General features: G+C 41.0%; 2 protein-coding genes across 2 annotated transcripts in view; one reads left to right on the forward strand and one right to left on the reverse strand.

The window, feature by feature from the left end:
- Nucleotides 1-1,369: 1,369 nt before the first annotated feature.
- The window catches only part of LOC106561471 (tripartite motif-containing protein 16), a 74,032-nt gene continuing 58,358 nt past the window's right edge, over nucleotides 1,370-17,043 (forward strand). Inside the window, exons 1-4 of the mRNA XM_045711179.1 lie at nucleotides 1,370-2,051; nucleotides 2,482-2,577; nucleotides 10,971-11,204; nucleotides 11,700-11,859. Of these exons, the coding sequence (XP_045567135.1) occupies nucleotides 1,455-2,051; nucleotides 2,482-2,577; nucleotides 10,971-11,204; nucleotides 11,700-11,859 (1,087 nt within the window). The 5' untranslated portion in view covers nucleotides 1,370-1,454. The remainder of the gene's footprint in view (nucleotides 2,052-2,481; nucleotides 2,578-10,970; nucleotides 11,205-11,699; nucleotides 11,860-17,043) is intronic.
- Nucleotides 15,162-17,043, reverse strand: part of LOC123731780 (E3 ubiquitin/ISG15 ligase TRIM25-like) — an 81,885-nt gene continuing 80,003 nt past the window's right edge. The window contains exons 4-5 of the transcript XR_006762833.1: nucleotides 15,928-16,037; nucleotides 15,162-15,601 (exon numbers count right to left, since the gene is read on the reverse strand). The gene's annotated coding sequence lies outside the window, so the exon portion shown is untranslated. The remainder of the gene's footprint in view (nucleotides 15,602-15,927; nucleotides 16,038-17,043) is intronic.

The raw sequence follows: 17,043 nt of genomic DNA on the forward strand, positions 1-17,043 counted from the left end.
TGTGCTCTTTGTGATGTCATTCTGTTACCAAACTTTGCATCTGCACTGTTCTTCAAGTAAATGTGTTAAATTGTTTCATTATTTCGTTTTTTATTAAAAGTAGTCGTTGTGCATAGAGTTGTACGTTTTTTTAACACTGAAAGCAACAACAACCACCGCAGAGAAGTTGGCTGCATCGGCAGACAGACAGACAGACAGACAGACAGACAGACAGACAGACAGACAGACAGACAGACAGACAGACAGACAGACAGACAGACAGACAGACAGACAGACAGACAGACAGACAGACAGACAGACAGACAGACAGACAGACAGACAGACAGACAGACAGACAGACAGACAGACAGACAGACAGACAGACAGACAGGTTGTTTACTATGACTGGATGAAGGGATGCAGTGTTGAAGGCTTCCTTTAGGTCTCCCGGTCTCTTGGGATTTAAACTGTGAATACAGAGAGATAGTCCTAACCATTCAATCAATGTTCACAACAAACAGTCATCATTAACACTATACTGAGGGGAGACTATGGATATAATATATTATAATTTAATACAATATAATATAATGACTAGAATAGAATAAGGGTTTTGACATGAAATCACAGCCAGATGTTTTGACTTGACAGGGTGTCTCTATACTTCTCAGTCTCTAAACCACTAGGATACCTGTCACTTTGACAGTGTGTCTCTATACCTCTCAGTCTCTAAACCACTAGGATACCTGTCACCTTGACAGGGTGTCTCTATACCTCTCAGTCTCTAAACCACTAGGATACCTGTCACCTTGACAGTGTGTCTCTATACCTCTCAGTCTCTAAACCACTAGGATACCTGTCACCTTGACAGTGTGTCTCTATACCTCTCAGTCTCTGAAGACACCCAGCCATGGTTAGGATTATTAGAGAAGCTTTTCCTGCTGAAAAACAGTTTCATTTCATCTGGTTTCAGAAATAATGTATAGGATATGTTCATAACCCCGTCCACCTATAAGATGTGGGGAGGATCTGTATGACTAAGAAGAGATACAAAGAACTCTGATTGTAAAACATCTTCTCTTTTTAGTCCTAGATATGTCTAGGATTACTGCTGAATGTAGTACCTCTAACCCTGATCCTAGACCTAACAGTAATAACCACACTGTAATGTTAGAACACATAAGTGTATTATAAGGTATAATAAAGGTCATACAAATAATTATAATATGTACTTCATAGAAACTGTTACTCTTTATATATTCTAACAACTCACATTAGTTAGATTTAAACAAGGAACTAAAATATTTGTCTCCCTATAGACATTGTATGCTGTTCACTCCCTCCTTCCCTCCCTCTAACCCCAGCCCTCTGGCAGAACCAGGAAGTCCCTCCCCTTCACAAACTCTCTTCTGTGGAAACGAAACTGATCTGAGTCTCTGTCTCGTCTGTCTGTGTGAGAGTGAACAACCGTCACAATGGCTCAGCAGGGAGTTCTACTGGACCAGGACCAGTTCTGTTGTTCTGTCTGTCAGTATCTACTGAAAGAGCCGGTCACCATACACTGTGGACACAGTTACTGTAGGAGCTGTATTGAGGACTGCTGGGATCAGGATGTTCTGAAAGGGGTCTATAGCTGTCCTCAGTGCAGAGAGACCTTCACTCCAAGGCCTACTCTGAGGAAAAATAACATGTTGGCTGAGATGGTGGAGAAACTGAAGAAGACAGGACTCCAGGCTGCTCCCCCTCCTGCTCTGTGCTATGCTGGACCTGGAGATGTGGTGTGTGATGTCTGCCCTGGGACCAGAAAGCAGAAAGCCCTCATGTCCTGTCTGGCATGTCTGGCCTCTTACTGTGAGACTCATCTCCAACCTCACTATGAATTTCCTGCTTTGAAGAAGCACAAGCTGGTCAAAGCCACCGCACAACTACAGGAGAAGATCTGCTCTCATCATGACAAACTGCTGGAGGTTTACTGTTGTACCGATCAGCAGTGTATCTGTTATCAGTGTGTGATGGATGAACATAAAGGCCATGATACAGTGTCAGCTGCAGCAGAGAGGACTGAGAAACAGGTAAGACTAGAACAACTTGTTGGTGACTGTCTGATAAACAAAGAATTAAAGATACAGTAGGAACTAAGGCTGTTTGAATATGAGATCATTCAAATGAAATGGATCCTCAGCAGAACAAATATGAACACAAACCTTCAGTATATAGATATGTTAACCCAGATTCTCCAAATGTATCACCATTTTCTAAAGTCAAACACTGTTATCATTCTGAATGGCCTTTTATGAGTCCAAAGTTCAGTCTCAACCCCTTGATACATGTAGGCCTACCGTAAAACTATAATCATTCACATAGCAACATAATATAATATTGTAAAGGGACTTCCTCAGGATTGTAGACCTTCCTCTCTATGGGTCCTATGTCACATTACTATACCATTGATCTACTGGACAAATCAAGCTTGATAGCTCATTGAAGAGTGATTCTCCACAGAGGCAGCTGGGGATGAGTCAGCAGAAGGTCCAGCAGAGATTCCAGGAGAGAGAGAAGGAGCTGAAGAATCTCCAAAAAGCTGTGAAGTCTTTCAAGGTGAGTATTGTTGACCAGAGGAGATACCAATTCACTTCTCTCCTCCAGTCAGAGATAGAGAGAGATAGAGGGGCCCCTATCCAATACCACTGACCCCACTTTTGGGAACAGGCTGTCTTGACCCCTTTCAGAGAATTGACTGCTTAACCTCTTACATCTAGATGTTTCGCTAGCGGAACACCTGCTCCAATATCCAATGATGGGCGTGGCGCGAAATACAAATTCCTCTAAAATCCGAAAACTTCAATTTTTCAAACATATGACTATTTTACAGCATTTTAAAGACAAGACTCTCGTTAATCTAACCACACTGTCCGATTTCAAAAAGGCTTTACAGCGAAAGCAAAACATTAGATTATGTCAGCAGAGTACCCAGCCAGAAATAATCAGACACCCATTTTTCAAGCTAGCATATAATGTCACAAAAAACTAAACCACAGCTAAATGCAGCACTAACCTTTGATGATCTTCATCAGATGACAACCCTAGGACATTATGTTATACAATACATGCATGTGTTGTTCAATCAAGTTCATATTTATATCAAAAACCAGCTTTTTTACATTAGCAAGTGACGTTCAGAACTAGCATACCCCCGCAAACCTCCGGTGAATTTACTAAATTACTCACGATAAACGTTCACTAAAAAACATAACAATTATTTTAAGAATTATAGATACAGAACTCCTCTATGCACTCGATATGTCCGATTTTAAAATAGCTTTTCGGTGAAAGCACATTTTACAATATTCTCAGTACATAGCCCGGCATCACAGGGCTAGCTATTTAGACACCCACCATGTTTAGCACTCACCAAAATCAGATTTACTATTAGAAAAGTTTGATTACCTTTGCTGTTCTTCGTCAGAATGCACTCCCAGGACTTCTACTTCAATAACAAATGTTGGTTTGGTCCAAAATAATCCATAGTTATATCCAACAGCGCGTTTTGTTCGTGCGTTCTAGACACTATCCGAATGGTAAATAAGGGTCTTGCGCATGGCGCATTTCGTGACAAAAGATTTCTAAATATTTCATTACCGTACTTCGAAGCATGTCAACCGCTGTTTAAAATCAATTTTTATGCCATTTTTCTCGTAAAAAAGCGATAATATTCCAACCGGGAATCTGCAATTAGTTAAACAGACGAAAGAAAATAAATCACTGGGTCGACTCGGGCACGCGCCTAAGCCCTTTGTCCTCTGATAGACCACTTAGCAAAAGGGCTCGTGTGTTTCAGCCAGGGCTTTGAATTACGTCATTCAGCTTTTTCCCGGGCTCTGAGAGCCCATTGGAGCCGTTGGAAGTGTCACGTAACAGCAGAGATCCTTTGTAATGGATAGAGATGACAAAGAAGGCCAAGAAATGGTCAGACAGGGTACTTCCTGTACAGAATCTTCTCAGGTTTTGGCCTGCCAAATGAGTTCTGTTATACTCACAGACACCATTCAAACAGTTTTAGAAACTTTGGAGTGTTTTCTATCCAAGCTAATAATTATATGCATATTCTAGTTTCTGGGCAGGAGTAATAATCATATTAAATCGGGTACATTTTTTATCCAGCCGTGAAAATACTGCCCCCTATCCATAACATGTTAATGTAACCGACGGGATATGAACCCAGGTCTGCCGTGGGATAAACGAACATCTTGACCATTACATCAAGAGGACATTCCCTATTGGGCCGACACTGATTTAGAAGTCGCAGGCGTGTTAACCTCTCTTGGGTATGTGGGACGAAATCGTCCCACCTACTCAACAGCCACTGGAATCCCGTGGCGCGATATTCAAATACCTTAGAAATGCTATTACTTCAATTTCTCAAACATATGACTATTTTACACCATTTTAAAGACAAGACTCTCGTTAATCTAACCACACTGTCCGATTTCAAAAAGGCTTTACAACGAAAGCAAAACATTAGATTATGTCAGCAGAGTACCCAGCCAGAAATAATCAGACACCCATTTTTCAAGCTAGCATATAATGTCACATAAACCCAAACCACAGCTAAATGCAGCACTAACCTTTGATGATCTTCATCAGATGACACTCCTAGGACATTATGTTATACAATACATGCATGTTTTGTTCAATCAAGTTCATATTTATATCAAAAAACAGCTTTTTACATTAGCATGTGACGTTCAGAACTAGCATACCCACCGCAAACTTCCGGTGAATTTACTAAATTACTCACGATAAACGTTCACAAAAAACATAACAATTATTTTAAGAATTATAGATACAGAACTCCTTTATGCAATCGCTATGTCCGAATTTAAAATAGCTTTTCGGCAAAAGCACATTTTGCAATATTCTGAGTAGATAGCTCGCCATCACGGGCTAGCTATTTTGACACCCACCAAGTTTGGCCCTCACCAACCTCAGATTTACTATAAGAAAAATTGGATTACCTTTGCTGTTCTTCGTTAGAATGCACTCCCAGGACTTCTACTTCAATAACAAATGTTGGTTTGGTTCAAAATAATCCATAGTTATGTTCAAATATCCTCTGTTTTGTTCGTGCATTCAAGACACTATCCGAAGGGTGACGAAGGGTGACGCGCCCGACGCATTTTGTGACAAAAAATATCTAAATATTCCATTACCGTACTTCGAAGCATGCCAACCGCTGTTTAAAATCAATATTTATGCGATTTTTCTTGTAAAAAAGCGACAATATTCCGACCGGGAAACCCTGTTTTCATTCAAAGACTAAAAATCTAAAATGGACTCTTCTTGTGCACGCGTGCCCCAGTCTCACAGACACCATTCAAACAGTTTTAGAAACTTTAGGGTGTTTTCTATCCAAATCAAACAATTATATGCATATTCTAGTTTCTGGGCAGTAGTAATAACCAGATTAAATCGAGTACGTTTTTATCCGGCCCCTACCCTAGAGAGGTTAACCTCATCACATAACCATGAGTAACCATGACTGACTCATGTCCCCTATACATTAACATGGAGCTCTCTCTCTCAATTCAATTCAAAGATCTTTATTGACATGGGAAACATATCTTTACTATGCCAAAGCAAGTGAAGTAGATAATAATTACACAACATCTATTTTCAAAAGAACAGAGACATTTCAAATGTTATAATTCAAGTGCAAACAGAGAGAACCGTGCGCCAGACTGAGTTCTGGAGGTGAAATGGAAATGAATGAGGGAGAGTTAAGTGAGGTAGAAGGTGTGGAGAAGAGCTCAGAACCAGAGAAGTATTTGGTCATATGAGATTTGACTTCTGAAGAGTTCCAGGATGTGTTGAGTGGTGGTGTCCCGTCCTCCCAGGTCGTTGGCATGGTGCAGGAGCAGATAGGGTCAAAGTAGTGGAATGGGGTAGTGGGTTTTTAATGAGTGTAGGGTTAGTTGGCATGGTGCAGGAGCAGATAGGGTCAAAGTAGTGGAATGGGTGTGGGTTTTTAATGAGTGTAGGGATAGTTGGCATGGTACAGGAGCAGATAGGGTCAAAGTAGTGGAATGGGGTAGTGGGTTTTTAATGAGTGTAGGGTTAGTTGGCATGGTGCAGGAGCAGATAGGGTCAAAGTAGTGGAATGGGGTAGTGGGTTTTTAATGAGTGTAGGGTTAGTTGGCATGGTGCAGGAGCAGATAGGGTCAAAGTAGTGGAATGGGGTAGTGGGTTTTTAATGAGTGTAGGGTTAGTTGGAAGGGTGTTGATTTATTTGAAAAATACGAAATGTTCCTTTTCCCATTTTGTATCACAAAGTAAAATAGATTTATATTATTCTCCAGTTGGGGGCGATAATACAACATATTGGATGAAAACCGCCGATAAACTCCAAAGAAGAAGAAACGTTATATTTTGTCTATTTACAGTGTTGTAACGATGTCTCTCTCTCATTCCATCACTTTCACAGTAGTTGGTTGTGTGGGTCTCTGGTTATTAATGGGGTGCTGACAGACAATCGTTGAGGGATATTTATAGAGCTCTGATCAGGACGACAATTGATTAGGGGTGTATAGTTCATGGAACAGCAGCAAAGACTTAAGCTGGACAGAATCCAGTATATAGCTTTAAGGATATGTATTGGTGCATTTAAATCAACATCTGTATGTGTCTTACTAGTGGAGGCAGGTGAGATGCCTTTGGGTATACGGCGTAATAAATTGTCATTATCTTATTGGGTTGCAAGGCTGTGAGGTTGAGCATCCCACTGCTACTGTTCTAGATGACTGTTGGGAATATACTGGTAGACAAGGCAGTGGTTTTGGTTGGACAGTTGTAGGTATCAATGTTATTATGGAGAAATGAGAGAATGGGTGTAGTAGTGAGATTCTGCTGGGTCCCAGCATATTCAGGTGTGTAAGGGAATGAAATTGTAGACCAGTTAGCTAAAAGAGCTTTAAAATAAGATATAATATATATATTAATGTTCCACTGGGTAGAGGTGAGGACAAATGTAAGATCAGAGACATTTTGATAGATGTGTGGCAGAAGAGATGGGACTCTGAGCACAAGGGACGGCATTTATATGTCCTCTAAAGGTCGATGGACCAAGGTTCAAAGGTCAGATTAGGAAGGAAGAGGTGGTGTTTACTCAATTGTTCTTAGGACATTGTACATTGAACTGGTCCTTACATCTGGTTGGCAGCATGTGAATGGTTTGTGTCTGGAGGGTATTGTCAATGAAACGGTGGAGCATGTGTTGTTATATTGTTGTAAGGATGTTGAAGAGAGGGAAAGATTGAAGTGTAGGGTCATTGAGGTTGGACAGGGTTGGAGGGTTGTGGCTCTCGGCTGGGTGTCTCTTTTCGTAGACAAGTGTTTGTTTCTTAACTAAATTCAAGGTTAAACAGGGAGGGGTGGTCCACAGGGTTTGTTTAGGGCAGACAAGCGCGACCAGCCGGCAGCGGGGACTAGGACTAGTCTGGACACTACATTTTTAACCACATTTACTGATAAAACTAGTTCATTGCATCCGCCAAGGAGCCCAGTTATATAATATTACCATATGTCCCAGCTGTTTGCCGTAGTTTTGGAGTTAACGCGAAAAAGCGGGGCTTATTTTAGGTCATGTTTCACCCTGCCAGCTCCTATTAGTTGTATTGTAAAAACAGGTCTTATTTTAGGTAATGTTTCACCCTGCCAGCTCCTATTAGTTGTATTGAACACTGTGGCACCAACTCACCTTCTGAAAGTTCTATTCCCAGTCCATTGTTCTGTGTCACAATGTCAGCTTCATTATTGTTATCAATGAGACCAAAACGTATGTCCCTGTCCTCTTTTTCAAGATGTGGCCTATTTAAACAGCCAGAAATTATTTTTTGTATTAAGAAATAACCTTTTTGACAATTTCTTTCTAAATGGCTGCTGGGTAATATGATAATCGTTGAAATCTGTTGGTTCGTAGACATCAAATAGAGAGAATGCTGCGCAGGTTCACTGAGTTGTAAACCAAATGGATAGGTGGAGCTCATTGATTTGTAGCTCTGACACAGTTGCTACCTCAGATTATGAGCCTATCAAGTGTGGTGAATGAGTTATGTAGTATCCACAGAAGACCACAGGGAGGAGCAAGAGAGATATAAACCCATACAGTTTTTCTCTTTAAATACCCTGAACCTAACAATCAATCAAATGTATTTATGAAGCCCTTTTTACATCAGCAGATGTCACAAAGTGCTGTACAGAAACTCTAACCCTACGTATAACCTATTTTAGCCTGAACCCTAATTCTAGGGTAGGGTAGCCTACAACTATTTTAGTAATAATATTATGTTAGTAAATACCATTTTAGTAATTAATAACACGTGATATTTTTTAATAAAACCTATGTAAGCATTTGCTTTTTATTAGTTATTTTATTATATTTATTATTGCAAGGCAGAACACTTGATAAACAAGACTCATTTGTTTTATATGTTAAATGGTGTTTGAACTGGGTGACATAGTAACCTCTATGTGAAAGTCCAGCAATTGGCGTGGGATAGGTGGGGCAGGTTTGAGACTGATCTCTGGAATTAAATACACTTTATTTCTCAGCTGCCTCACCAATGTCTTTACGTGAATTAATAACTTTTAATTGGTAAATATTTCCAATAGATGGCAGCATAAGACCACGAAGCATCAGTTATAGGCTACAAGCAGCAATATGATTGACATAAAATAGCATGCAACCAAAGACTATATGTCCCATGATTTTCTGAAATGGTCACTCATTACTTTACAGTTAGTTATATATCTCTTGTTAGTCCTGTGTTGCTTTTGGGTGATCAAAACAATATTAACTATAGCAGGTATTGAACCCTGGTCAAATAACCACTAGTCAGATGTGCTGCAACCCTAGTAAACATGCATTATAACGTCATGTTAATATGTCATATTGGGAGGAAACAGCCTCGGAATAGAAAAGACGATGCATCTTCCAGCCCGACAATAAATGACATCATGCAGCCCTCACGGTTAGTAAATGTACCTCAACATGCCACTCTCTTGTGGGAGAAGGCAGAGTGCTCGCTGCTCGCAGACGGAACAAGCTTTTGGAGGGGCTTGTTGAGTTGGATACTTGTACTTGACCTAAACTATTCTGAACTGTCTTTTTGCTGCCATCTATTGGAATGATTTAGCAACCGCAGCAGTACTGAATACAGTGGATATCCTTACTAAAGTAGGAATTACTCAGAATTACAAAATATAAAGTGTTATAGTTCATTTTATCACTAACAACCATAAAATATCCATCTATAGCATAATGAAACTGACATAAACCAAAAACATCATACATTTAGTTAATTATATAAAAATGTAGATATTTAAATGGGTGACATTATCTGCCAAAGTAAAACCCACTTAACATATAAACACAGACACTGGACACAGACACTGAAAATGAGCTTTTTTAATATAAATCTGGTAGCTCTCAAAAGAGCCTTTGCTTTGCTGAGCAGTTTTCAGGAGTGTGCTGCCTGCCTGCCTTCAGAGGAGTCTGTCTGTGAATAATGAAAAGTTAATGCCACGCTTTTTATTTTTATATTTTAAATGTAACCTTTATTTAACTAGGCAAGTCAGCTAAGAACAAATTCTTATTTTCAATGATGGCCTACCAGGGAACAGTAGGTTACCTGCCTTGTTCAGGGGCAGAACGACAGATTTTTACCTTGTCAGCTCGGGGATTTCAGTTTCTGGCCCAACACTCCAACCACTAGACTGCCTGCTGCCCAGCCAAACGCTCTAACCACTAGGCTACCTGCTGCCCTTTCACAGAGGACTAGTTTACGTTTACATGTGAGTCATTTAGCAGACACTCTTATCCAGAGCCACTAGGGTTAAGTGACTAAATCTGCCTAAAAAAAGGCGATTTACAGATTTTTCACCTAGTCTGCTTGGGGATTCGAACCAGCCACCTTTCAGTTACTGCCCAACGTTCTTAACCACTAGATTACAAACCACTAAATGTTAAACACAAAGTCAAATGGTAGTAGATAAATGGTAAGCTGGTTAAATAAGACTGATGTTATAACTTTCAGCCTGCCATTGTTTTGGGGAAATAGGGACATGTCTATTTCTCCAATTATCTGTAATAGATGTATTTATTTTAAAGGTTTGAAGTTCTACACCATTTTAATCAGGATAACCTATTATTTCTAATGATGTAAGTTTGAGCAGCTTAGTTATGGTATGTCTGTTTATTTCACTAAATATCTCACAATGTGTAAATTTAGATGTTTTCATGTCGGACACCATTTTAATCAGGAGAATCTCCTCTTTCTAATGACATAAGGTTGGGCAGCGTCCTCTACTGTCATCGATCGCTAGACCAGAAATAGTCAGAAATTGCCCGTTTTTTCCTACTTCCTGGTAACGCAGACATAGACACACTTGGCACCATCGAGGTGCGGATGTTTACTTTCTACACCAGTTGTTATTTTTCAGTTTGGTCCTAAGAACAGGTTTTAGTGGTCAAATAAAAAGGTAGAAATTTTTTGGTGCCATTTAGGGGAAATGGAATTCTAAGGATCATTCCAGTCAGAAGAGGCTCTGTGAAGGTTCGTTTCAATTCATTTGCTATGGCCTCGCTAGTGTTCCAGCTCAGACAACGTTCTTTGGCCGTTTTGACTGGTTCTATTGTCCAGCCTACTAGGACTCAGGGGACAGAGGCTGGGTCTAGCTCTGCTATGGGGCAGGCTACTGGAGGGGGGACCAGGAGGGAGGAGAGTAGAGCAGGGCCAAGCGGTGTTCTGTACCTGCCTGTCCAGGAGGGGGGGACAAGGCCTGGTGGACCTGAAGAGCAGGGTGGCAGCGTTCTGACTCAATGAGATTCTCTCTCTCTCTCTCTCTCTCTCTCTCTCTCTCTCTCTCTCTCTCTTCTCTCTCTGTGTCTCTCTCTCTCTCTGTGTGTCTCTCTCTCTCTGTCTCTCTCTTAACAGCGCTCTGCACAGTCAGCAGTGGAGGACAGTGATCAGATCTTTACTGAGCTGATCCGCTCCATTGAGAGAAGGAGCTCTGAGGTGAAGGAGCTGATCAGAGCCCAAGAGAAGGCTCAAGTGAGTCAAGCTGAAGGACTCCTGGAGCAACTGAAGCAGGAGATAGCTGAGCTGAGGAAGAGAAGCACAGAGCTGGAGCAGCTCTCACACACAGAGGATCACATCCATTTCCTCCAGGTAACTAAACTGTCTTGTTACATGTGATATGAAATTAACTTAATGTGAAACTATTCATCTCAATCATTATATTGTCCGTCCCTCTCTCTCTCTGTCCGTCCCACTCTCTCTCTGTCCGTCCCTCTCTCTCTCTCTGTCCCTCTCTCTCTCTCTCTCTCTCTCTGTCTCTCTCTCTGGCCCTCCCCGTCTCTGTCCCTGTCTTTCCTTGTCCCTCTCTCTCTTTCTGTCTCTCTCTCTCTCTCTCTCTCTCTCTCTCTCTCTCTCTCTCTCTCTCTCTCTCCGTCTCTCTCTCTCGCTCTGTCCCTCTCTCTCTCTCTCTCTCTCTCTGCCCCTCTCTCTCTGCCCCTTTCTCTCTCTCTCTCTCTCTCTCTCTCTCTCTCTCTCTCTCTCTCTCTCTCTCTCTCTCTGTCCCTCTCCCTCTCTGTTTCGCTCTCTCTGACCCTCTCTCCCTCGCTCTCTCTGTCCCCCTGTCTCTCTCTCTCTTTCTCTCTCCAGAGATATCAGTCTCTCTCCAGTATCAGTGTATCTTCAGACTTACCCAGCATCGTTGTCTGTCCTCTTCAGTACTTTGGAGATGTGAGTAAGACTGTGTCTGAACTGAGAGAGAAACTAGAAGACTTCCTTAAAGGAGAATGGACCAAGATCTCCACTACAGGTGTGTTGAAAACAATAAGAACATCAACTTTAGACCATTGAAAGTTCCCTACTAGTCATATACATGTGGAATATGGTATGATGATAACATTCCCCCTCTCTGTCAATGTGTTTGTGTGTCTGTAGTGAATATAGTGGATGTTGTACTGCATCCTGAGCCCAAGACCAGAGAACAGTTGTTACAATGTGAGTCTCTTTATTGTGAAGTAACTAACAGTCTCTTTTTACTGCCACTCCTAACAATCCTTCTAGAAATATATAGCAATAGTAGATCTAATCAAAGACTGGGTATCTATCTGACTCCTCATATTTCTCTGATTTGATCTCTGCTGTGCTCCAATCAAAGACAGGGTAGATACAGTATCTGACTTAACTTATTGTTCTGACTCCCCTCATTGGTCTCTGCTCTGCTCTTCTCCCAGATTCCTGTCAGCTCACACTGGACCCAAACACAGCACGCACACACCTCTCTCTGTCTAAAGGGAACAGAAAGGTGACCTATACAGACCAAGTCCAACCATATCCTGACCATCCAGACAGGTTCACCAACTGGTACCAGGTTCTGTGTAGAAAGGGTCTGTCTGGACGCTGTTACTGGGAGGTGGAGTGGAGTGGTGATGTTTATACAGCAGTCTCATATAAAGACATCAGCAGAACAGAGAGAGGTAATATATTTGGACACAATAACAAGTCTTGGAGTTTACAGTGCTGTAGTGATGGTTATTGTTTCATACACAATAATGTTGTGACTAAAGTATCAGGCCCTCAGTCCTCCAGAGTAGGAGTGTACCTGGATCACAAGGCAGGTACTCTGTCCTTCTACAGTGTCTCTGACACAATGACCCTCCTCCACAGAGTCCAGACCACATTCACTCAGCCCCTCTATCCTGGGTTTAGTCTCTTTTATAGTACTGCTAAGCTGGTTAAACTGTAGTTGGGTCCACATAGATACTAGTCATGCTGGTGTAGTCTATAGCTGAGCTGGTTTAACTGTAGTAGGGTCCACATAGATACTAGTCATGCTGGTGTAGTCTATAGCTGAGCTGGTTAAACTGTAGTAGGGTCCACATAGATACTAGTCATACTGGTGTAGTCTATAGCTGAGCTGGTTTAACTGTAGTAGGGTCCACATAGATACTAGTCATGCTGGTGTAGTCTATAGCTGAGCTGGTTAAACTCTAGTAGGGTCCACATAGATACTAGTCATGCTGGTGTAGTCTATAGCTGAGCTGGTTAAACTGTAGTAGGGTCCACATAGATACTAGTCATGCTGGTGTAGTCTATAGCTGAGCTGGTTAAACTGTAGTAGGGTCCACATAGATACTAGTCATGCTGGTGTAGTCTATAGCTGAGCTGGTTAAACTGTAGTAGGGTCCACATAGATACTAGTCATGCTGGTGTAGTCTATAGCTGAGCTGGTTAAACTGTAGTAGGGTCCACATAGATACTAGTCATGCTGGTGTAGTCTATAGCTGAGCTGGTTAAACTGTAGTAGGGTCCACATAGATACTAGTCATGCTGGTGGTGATGGTCCCCAGATGTGATGATTCATTCTACTCTGTTTTATCTACAATGATTTAACTGATTTCATCTTCAGATGTTCTGAATTAAAATAAACATTCAATGTATTCATATGTATTTAAGTGCAATGTTTTAATATTGTACATTTCCATGAATCATGATGTATGGTGTTGATGTATATTGGTTGTCATTCAGAACCATTGATATGTTTTCTCAATTGAGAATTCAGGACTAGTCAGCCCATTACAAGCTGGAATCTCTTACTTTCTACTAAAGTATATGGTCTGGTTTCCCAGACACAGATTAATCCTAGTCCTGGACTAAAAAGCATGTTCAATGTAGATGTCCAGGAAACCGGCCCTAAATGTGTCATCTTTCATCCTCCCATACTGCTCAGTCCAGCAACATTAAACCTGTCCAGCAGGTGGTGCTATTGACCAAACAATAAAACCAGCAGATATCTTGACTTGCCACTCAGTATATCTGTAATGTTCAGAATAGTACTTTAATATCATTGGAGATTGATGGTCTTTTTAATCCACTATCCAGAGTCAGGAACAGATGAAGTTAGGTCTGCTACTGTTCAGTGATTAAATATGATTTATGGTGATGGGAAATAAAAAATACAACACTAAACTTCTTCTAGTAATAGTTTTCCTTTGTTATTTATTCCAAGGTGTGTCTTTAACTTGTAAATGGATTGTGTGGAGGTGAGCTAGTGGTGTGGCTGATAGAATAGAATGAAAAGGGAGGAGGGGAGGAAGAGGGGAGGAGTGAAGGGCTGTTCAAAAAACCAGATGAGGAAGAGAAAGATGTTCAGGGGAATTATTGTCTGTTCCAAATGGTTCCCTATTCCCTACACAGTGCACTACGGTGCTTCCGACCAGGTCTAAAGTAGTGTTCTACATAGGGAATAGGGTGTAGATTTATTACAATATCATGCTTTAGTGTTTGGCACAAAAAAAATATTAGATCTCCACCCTCCCACTTCATGTCTGTCATCCCCCAGTTCTGTTAAGACTTCCTCTCATTGAACTGGGCCTCAATCTAAATGGTCACTTTGTATTGATAGTCCATACTGGGCTTTACTATGGTTCTACATACAGTACCTGTATTGATAGTCCATACTGGGCTTTACTATGGTTCTACATACAGTATGTGTATTGATAGTCCATACTGGGCTTTACTATGGTTCTACATACAGTATCTGTATTGATAGTCCATACTGGGCTTTACTATGGTTCTACATACAGTACCTGTATTGATAGTCCATATTGGACTTTACTATGGTTCTATATACAGTATCTGTATTGATAGTCCATACTGGACTTTACTATGGTTCTACATACAGTATCTGTATTGATAGTCCATACTGGGCTTTACTATGGTTCTACATACAGTATCTGTATTGATAGTCCATACTGGTCTTTACTATGGTTCTACATACAGTATCTGTATTGATAGTCCATACTGGGCTTTACTATGGTTCTACATACAGTATCTGTACCTGGAGGGTTTCTGCTCACATATTCCTTTATCTCCAACAACTTTATCTGATTCTCTCTCTCTCCCACTTCCCTTCATGGATTTAAAAGGAAATTACTGGTATATGTAAACTCCCTCTACCCCATGTCAACACCAATCCAATGCTTTTACATTTGTGAGGAGTAGAGAAGGAAAGCTACACTTCAGGAGGAAGGAGAGATTATTGGGACGCCCCCATGGAGAGATGATAGAGGGATGTGAAAGAGGAGAGGGAATGGTTGTACTCCCCCATGGAGAGATGATAGAGGGATGTGAAAGAGGAGAGAGGTAATGGTTGTACTCCCCCATGGAGAGATGATAGAGGGATGTGAAAGAGGAGAGAGGTAATGGTTGGACTGGACTTATTTATTCTCTCATTACTGACTTATTCTGTCTCAATAACATAATTACAATACACAAACTAATTACATTCAAGGAATTATTGTATTAAAGTACATCTGTATTAAAAATTCACCATAACATTCACAGTTCATTCCATAGCTTAACATTGGAAATGCTCCCTCCCTCCTACAAAAGTCATTGACGTGTTGGATGAGATAGGACCCTGCCTTCACCTGGGGATATTTGTTGGACCCATCACAACAGGTGATGAGGACCTCATCCTCCAGCTGCACAAAGAAAGCCAGGGGCTGCAGTGTGCTCCAGTCTCCAACAGGGGGCAGTAAAACCCTATGGACCTGAAAGGGAAAGTGAGGAGTAAAAATCAAAGGTGAATTTACATTGATGTTTCCACAGAGACCTGAGTCATATTCACTAGGCACCAAACTGAAGAAAATCAACTGAAACAGGGAGGGACAAATTGAGCAAGAAATGTTTCGATGTTTGTACTTTTAGTACATTTCCATTGATTCCATTTCAACAATCTCAATCAACCACTGCTTATTAAGTATTCAACATTATTTTAAATAGTAATTGAACGCAGGTCTGTTTCCACATGCAATAAGCCTGTAACGTCTTGTACGATCTCAGGTAAAGGTGTTTCAAATGGAAGGGCAAGTCTCACCACTGAGAGGAAAACATCACTGGTCCACCTCTGCATCAGGTCAGCTATGTTGATCAGTACTGTCCCAGGGATGCTGGGAGCAGAGATGAACTCCCCTGACCTGGTACCACCTATGGAGTTGTCATTTTAATATCAGTTTAACCCCATTACTGCTATAACACACATCAACCATGTTAATAGAATGAAATGGATCCAGGTTCCATTTATTCTACAATAGATTTCATCACAGGTCACTTGGTAAGTTTGTTAATATCATCATCATCATCATCATCAGCAAATTTATTTCTAAAGCCCGTTTTACATCAGCCGATGTCACAAAGTGCTGTACAGAAACAGTCTATGTTATGGAAAGAGCAGGTGTCCTTAATGTTTTGTACACTCAGTATATGTTGTGTCTACAAGCTCATTCCCACAGAAAACTGCAGAGGGAAGCAGTACCACCCAGTCAACCATCAGACTCCATTGTGAGACGCCTCACAGAGGATATTCAACCATCATTGCAAATCCAAGATGTCAATATCAACAAGGTGCTGATCAGTAAAGAGAAGAGAGACTAACATTCTAGAATGCTCCCTTTTTTCTGCACGGTTCTCACAGTGAAAACAACAGGATTACAAGAGTGTTCTACGCTTTCTTCATTTGATCCAATTCAAAGTTGACAATTATTTTATGGGATGAGAATTAAGTGGAGTGACTAATCTTAGCTGGTCTGAGAAAACTGATGAGACTTCTCTCCTTTATGTATACATTGGGCCATTTAAAAGACACCAATCTGTAGAATCTCTTCTCACAGTCAGCGCAGTGATGAGGCTTCTCTCAAGTGTGTATCCGTTGGTGTGTTTTTACATTGCCCAATCGGGAGAAACTCTTGCCACTTAACATTTACATTTTACATTTTAGTCATTTAGCAGACGCTCTTATCCAGAGCGACTTACAGTAGTGAATGCATACATTTCATACAATTTCATACATTTTTTTGCAGGCCCCCTGTGGGAAGATTAAGAGAAGAAGTAAGGCTTCTCTCCTCTGTGTGTTCTCTGATGACCCTTTTAGTTCAGCTGTTGATAAAAAACAAAATCTACAGTCAGATCAGTGATAAGGCTTCTTCCTTCGATT

Source organism: Salmo salar, unplaced genomic scaffold (assembly GCF_905237065.1).
Source record: "Salmo salar unplaced genomic scaffold, Ssal_v3.1, whole genome shotgun sequence".
Lineage (NCBI taxonomy): Eukaryota > Metazoa > Chordata > Actinopteri > Salmoniformes > Salmonidae > Salmo > Salmo salar.